Here is a 6,716-nt window from a genome sequence, read left to right as displayed (position 1 = left end):
AGTGCTTATCACCCTCAAACAAATGGCCAATTTGAATGGACCTTTCAAAATTTGGAAGATATATTGAGAATGTGTGTGTTAGATTTCCAAGGAAATTGGGGGACTTATCTGCCTTTGGCCGAGTTTGTGTATAATAACAGTTATCACTCAAGCATTGGAATGGCTCTTTATGAAGCTCTATATGGTAAAAAATGCTGATCTCTAATTTGTTAGGCCGAAGTGGGCGATAGACCATTATTAGGACCAGAACTTGTGCAAGAGATGACTGAGAAGGTAAAACTGATTCAGAAACATTTGAAAACCGCACAAAGTCGTCAAAAGAGTTATGCGGATATTCAGAGAAGAGATAGAGAATATGAAGTTGGTGACCATGTGTTCATTGTAACTCCGATCAAAGGCCAAACACAATTTGAAGTTAAGGATAAGTTGGCACCGCAGTACATTGGACCACATGAGATTATTGAGAAAATCAATCTAGTGACGTATCAAGTGGCCTTACCTCTAGTTGTGGAGAACATGCACAATGTTTTTCATGTCTCAATGCTTTGGGATTATTTGAAAAATCTATTACATGTGATTGAACCAACTCATGTGTTTCTGAAAGATGATTTTGCCTACAAGGAACGACTGCTCCAAATTGTCAACTGAAGAATCAAGCGTTTGAAGAACAAGGAGATTCCATTGGTGAAGGTGGATTGGCAAAATCATGGATGAACTTATGCAACAGGGGAAACAAAAGAAGATATGATGAAAAGATATTCGGTCTTGTTTCCATTGGACCCTACGTTCTTCCGAAATGAAGGTAATTTGAGTTTGGAAGACCAAACTCTTGAAGGAAGGAAGATTGTCATAACCACAACTTGTCATTAGCCTATCATCCTTGATTAAGCATGCCTAACAAGTAATTAAAAGTAAATCCAAAGTCAATTGCATGTGTTATGTGTTAATTGTATTTATATTTGTCTATGGTAGGAATATCTATATGAAATTTTGTTTTGGTACCCGAATTAAAGGCCTTATCGGCATTTCAACATGAAATTGACTACATATATATGTTATTTTGAATTTTTAGAGTTTTATGGTAAGTTTAATAGAAATTTGATTCGGAATCAAATAACTAGAACAAATTAATTAGAACTAATTACACATAATTAGCCTAATGCTAATCAAGCCTATATAAGGCTAATGTGAGTGCAATGACACATATACACACACTTTCCTCATCTATTTGAACTCAAAAATGTAGAGAGAGAGAGAGAGAGATGGGGGGAAGTTGAGATCAAACAAGAGGGAATTGAGGAATACTTTGTGAGATTAGAAGGAATTTGGAAGAATTGGCTTGGAAACTTAAGGGATTTACTATATATAGCCCAATTGAAGAATTAAGGTAGGTAATTCAACTCTTAAATTATGAATATGAGTCACTTAGTGCAAGAAATCAAGAGAATTAAAAGAATGAAGCTAGGATTAAAGAATTTAAGCTCAATACATGCATTCATGCATATCTCATTTCATTTTGAAGTTGTTGTCAAAGAATTATCACATGCATGTTCTTATCTTGGCTATGTTTTAAGAATTCAACATGTTTTTGTGCTAAACATCTCAATTGGTCTTGTTTTGGAAGGAAAGAACTCATATCAATTCATGCATGTTCTATATAATGAATTTCTAGTTGAGTTTTGAATAATTGTCAATGCTTTTGGGCTTGATTTTGCGAAATGGTTTTTAAGTCATGATGTGTTATGAGTTTCTACATGTTTTCTTAAGTTTAGGGCCCAGAGAATGTGTTTTGGAACTTTGAATTTGAGTTTTGCATCCTAAACATCAATCTAGAAATTTTAGAATTTGGTCACACTGCTCGAGCGACCAAAGCTTTGCTCGAACGTAAAATTCAAGCTCTTAGTAGTTTTGTAGAGTTTAGGGATTGGCTTGAGTGACCAAAGTTGTGCTCGAATGACCACCCTTTGTTTTCAGACTTAGCTTGAGCGACCAAAAGTTAGCTCGAGCATAAAATGAGAGCTCCCAGTACTTTTACAGACTTTGCAGACCACTCGAGCGAACTGCCTTGTTTTCAAAAATTTGACTAAGTGTTTTAAAGTGCATTTTTGCATCCTCATTGCATCTAAGGCATTCATAGGCCATGTTTAAGCTACAATAATGAGGATAAGAGTTAGGAACATGCTAAGGAAAAAGAATGATAAGTTAAACACCTTTGAGACGTGTGTCCAATGTGTATCTGTCACGTGTTTATGTAGGTCACGTGTTATCACCTGCCTGATCAGTCTATTCTTTCCATGTGATCTGTTCTGCTACTGGAGCTATCTGTAAGTAAAAACTTTGTAAATTTATGTTTGATTATAAGTATTTTTAGAATGATAAGATATGATCTGTTTTATGAATGTTATTTCGTGAATCATGAATGAATGTCCATTTTTCTAAATGTATTTGTGGCATCTTTAGTTCACTTGGCCCTTGCCCGGGGGTAACAATTCCATGGTCTATGTTCATGTGGCCCTTGTCCGAGGGTAACAATACCGAGGCCCATGTTCACGTGGCCCTTGCTTGGGGGTGTAGACACCCCATTTTTGACCGTCCTCAAGACTTGGACGTCACCGCTTGAACACTCGGTGATCATCCATGTTTGTGTTCGTCTTGAGTTCCCGGAGGTCTCGGTTGCGCGCCTTGCCTCAGGATCTCTCGACTCGACTGTTTTGTGTCTGGTTTTGCACCAAACACTTGTGTTTTGCCTTGGAGGGGCAGGGAATGCATTGTGAGGCATCCCCACACATCACCGGCCATGGCTTGAGGCCACCGGCCAGTGATTTTATGCCATCGGCAATGTATATTGCCGGTCGGCACTCTTTGTTGCCGGTTGGCCATTTATTTTGTCAAAATGACAATTTTGAATGGCCGATCACTGTTCATCTACTTTTAGTAGATATTTTGTGCCAGCTATCAGCTGGCACCCACTCTGTTCCCCTCCATACACGCGTATGGAGGGATTTCCTCTTGGATGGCTTGTTTTGGAAGCCTTACAAGAGGGAGTTGCCTATAAGAGGAGGCTTCCACTCTTGGCATTAGGGTTACAAAAATTTCAGAGGGAGTTCTGGATTAGGGTTAGGGTTGATACATATTTCCTATCTCTATATCTCTCTCTTGTGTGTGTCTAGTGTGTGTTTGTCCATACTATTGCACACAAACACATAGTGTTACACCTTCTCTTGATTGTTGAGGGACCAGAGGGTTGTTCTTGGTGTTCTTGACTGGATTAGAGCTCAAGGAGGCAACAAGATCATCATTTGTGAAGGAGGACTTCAAGGGTAAGGAACTAGCCCCTTTTTACCCCATTTTTGCACACTACTTTTACCTATCTTGAAACTATTTTTTGGCTTTGCATATAATACATAAAAGTTCTGTTTTTAAGGCCTCTAAATAGTTTGTTAAGAGTGTTTTAAGCTTTGGGGTTGTTTGACCCCTCTTAAGCCTTGTTTGGCCCTTGTTTTGTGCTATTTTGTGCGAGCTCCGGGACTTTTGTGTTTGGGCCTCCTCACCACTGAAATCTTGAGGGATTTCAGTGGTAAGGATGGTGCTTTGAGGTCCCAAGAAGGAGAGGGCCACCCCCTCTCCTTGTTGTCCTTGAAAAGGACCATTTTTGCCTCTTGAGGGAGCACCTAGCTTAGGCTCTTGTTGACCATGCCTTAGCTGTTATTTATGCTTATTTTTCCATGAAATAGCATTGTTTTAAGTTGGTTTTGGTACACCATGCTTGCTTAGCAGACATGCCTTGTAATGCCATTTTGTTGCCTTAACATGCCTTAGGTTGTAAACCATTGTTCTAGCATGTTTTAGGCTTGGCTTTGTGAAGCTTTCATGTTTATTTTGCCATGATTAAGGTTTGTCCTTAGTTGTTTGGGTCGACTTTGGCATGCATTGTATGGCCCCTTTGCATTTTGGCTTGTTGGCCTTAAGGGTGTGAGTGTATAGCATGCATTACTTGCTTTGATTTAGTGGGTTGGGACCATTTTCCATGTCATTTCAGTCCACTTAGTATGCTTGTATGCTTGCATTTCATGGTCCCTTTGATGTGTCAAAGACTTGTGTTGCATGCTCCATGTTTTGGTCATTGTGCATGCTTTTGAATTCATGTCATTTAGATGCCATCTAAGTAATCTTTTGGGCCTTGTTTTATGTGCTAAAACTCTGTTTTGGGTCATTGAATTCATGCCATGTTTGGTCTTGTTAAGTGTGGTTCAATACCCCTTTAGCTTGCTTTGAATCTTGGACTTTGCTTGCATACCTTGATTGCATTGTTTGGGTTGGTTTGGCACCATGTTCTTGCATGATTTTCAAAGCTTAATTTACATGCTAATTGTCCATGTTATGCCTCTTTCAAGTGTGCTTGAGAGTTGCCCTTTTGTGCTTAAGTATTAGCCCTTTAACATGTGCATGTGTGTGCGTGTGTTGGCCTCCATGTTTGAGCACTTTGGCCACTGATTTAGGCTTGTTTGAGAATTGCCTAATCATGTTTAAGTCCATCTCTTTGCTTACATACTTGCATGTACACATTGCATTGCCATGTTGCATCCTTAGCTCGTATGCCTAGGTTGCATTGCATTGTGCATGCATTGCCTCACCTCTTGAAGTGAGTCATGATAGAGGTAGAAGCCCCTTGGTTTGACTATGTACATTGCATTACATTTGAAATGAAAAATGCACAACTTGGTCTCTTGGGCTATCGCGCATTGAAATGTGCGCTTGATGGTCCGAGAACCAAGGACCATGTCCCTTTGAGTCATAAACATGATAAGGGATATGATCGGTGCATACATTGCTTGAAATGCATTGCCATGCTGTGCCTTGCCCTCTGCTGCTATCAATTGCAGGTTTTGCAGACATTATTGGCCGACCGGCAGTGTTCAGTGCCGACCGACCATAAATCCATGGCCGATAGCTTCATCAACAGCCGATGATCACATCTTATTGCCGGTGGCCATTCTCCTCAGCCGGTGGTGTCTCCCAATGTCCAGGGAAGCAATTCTGAGACTTTGGCAGTTTTCAGAGGGGCAGAGCAGGGAAAACAGAGGCAGCCTACGCATGGCAGTGGACTTTCGAGCAAGACCCGAGCACGCGTGCATTGAGCCCTCTTCCCGAGGCCCTTTTTCTTGCTTTCTTAAATTAATTAATTCGTTTAATTAATTTAGTTGGTCTGTAATAATTAATTAGCTAGGATAGTTAATTCATTATTCGAATTGTATTATTCTTTTGGTCCCTCCGAGCGAGGGCGAATTTGTAATAAGTGTGGGTGAGTGTGCATGTCTTCCAACCCCCACTTCTTTCTCCCTTTTACTTATCTGCTTTGATGGTTAGTAATAGGTCATGTTTAATTTAGCACACCTTATGCTATGCATGCGTGCATCATTCATCAGTATTGCATGCACCAGGCTCGGCACATCATGCTAACTACATTAGTATTTCAAATCTAACTTGAATACATGCTACTTGTGCATTTTCACATGTCATTCATAGACTAGCCGAGCCTACTCTAGTTACATTCCGTATGCGTTGCATTAGACATTTAAACATGGACTTGGATCATGCATTGATTGCTAACAAGTTCTTTGTTTTGGCACGGAGTACGATGTAAGTATTTATGCTTTAGCATCCTTGCATGCGTGTGAGTGTTGCCATGATAGCATGATTACCATGAGGCTAGCTGCTTATGTGATATAACTGTTTGAATGCCTGTGGGTGAAGGTTGGATTGTCTGAGTTGGAATAGCTCATTGAAATCCGTGTTTTAGCCTACTTGCGAGTAGCAAATTCCAAAATATTTTTCCAAAACAAACGGATATGCAATGCTTATTCCTAAATTAGGCAATCTAGTCTATACTTTTGTGCTGTGCGCATAACATAATAATTCTAGGCTAATAATCGGGATAAGAACACATAACGTTTTCAAAAACGGATATCACGGTTAGTAGAGGCCGATCTTCGGATCGGGCGAGAGGGGGTGCTCATAGCTGACCTTCTCCAATCGTACCCTAGCTCCCGAGCCGAGGCAACTTTGGTGATGACGGACACATGGCCTTTGGCACCGAGTCAGGGTTTCCTAAATTCCCCCTTAAAAAATATTTAGGTGGCAACTCTGTATCTGGCAAAGCAGTCCATGTTTGGCACTTCTTTTCAAAAATCTGTTTCTCAAAAGGATTTGCCGGATTTGGACTCTTTGGTTCAGATTAAGAACCGTGACAATTTGAGAGTCCTGAACTGTAGTGAATCCCAATATGAACAGAACGGGACTCATCCTCCCGGGCTGTTCGGGGACGTCTACAGGGGGTAACAATACCATGGCTATTTATGCACAAGGATGTTGACTTTATGGTCGTCGGTACCAACTATGCATGTGGGTCTTATGACCAATCTTATCTGATAGCTAATGGATGTACCACATATGACTACTTATGAATTATGTATAGGTATGTGAATCTAAATTTGTTTCTGATATGAACTCTGATTTCTAAATTTGTTTTGGACATCATTCATAAACCCTTTACCCTGTTGTTATTCACTAGGCTCCAGCTCATTATATTATTTATGTATGTAGGTGATCAGGCACGGGACCAGGCCTAAGTTGTTACTTGGAGTTCTATTTTGGTTAGCTAACCTTTATGCCTCCCGAGGAGGTTCCCGAATTAAGAAGTGGTCAAGTTTGGTGAA

The 6,716-nt window shown here is 40.2% G+C and overlaps 1 protein-coding gene across 1 annotated transcript; it reads left to right on the top strand.

The window, feature by feature from the left end:
* Positions 1-261: 261 nt before the first annotated feature.
* On the top strand, positions 262-648 carry LOC145800665 (uncharacterized). Its single transcript, XM_082890387.1, has one exon. The coding sequence runs from the start codon at positions 262-264 to the stop codon at positions 646-648; it is 387 nt and encodes a 128-aa protein (XP_082746513.1).
* The last annotated feature ends 6,068 nt before the right edge of the window (positions 649-6,716 follow it).

The sequence above is a fragment of the Camellia sinensis genome, chromosome 10, assembly GCF_055761805.1.
Source record: "Camellia sinensis isolate YWXY chromosome 10, ASM5576180v1, whole genome shotgun sequence".
Taxonomy (NCBI): Eukaryota; Viridiplantae; Streptophyta; class Magnoliopsida; order Ericales; family Theaceae; genus Camellia; species Camellia sinensis.
This window is presented reverse-complemented; position numbering and strand designations above follow the sequence as displayed.

Excerpts from the sequence above, each read along its gene's own strand:
- LOC145800665 (XM_082890387.1), top strand. The coding sequence starts at position 262 with ATGACTGAGAAGGTAAAACTGATTCAGAAACATTTGAAAACCGCACAA.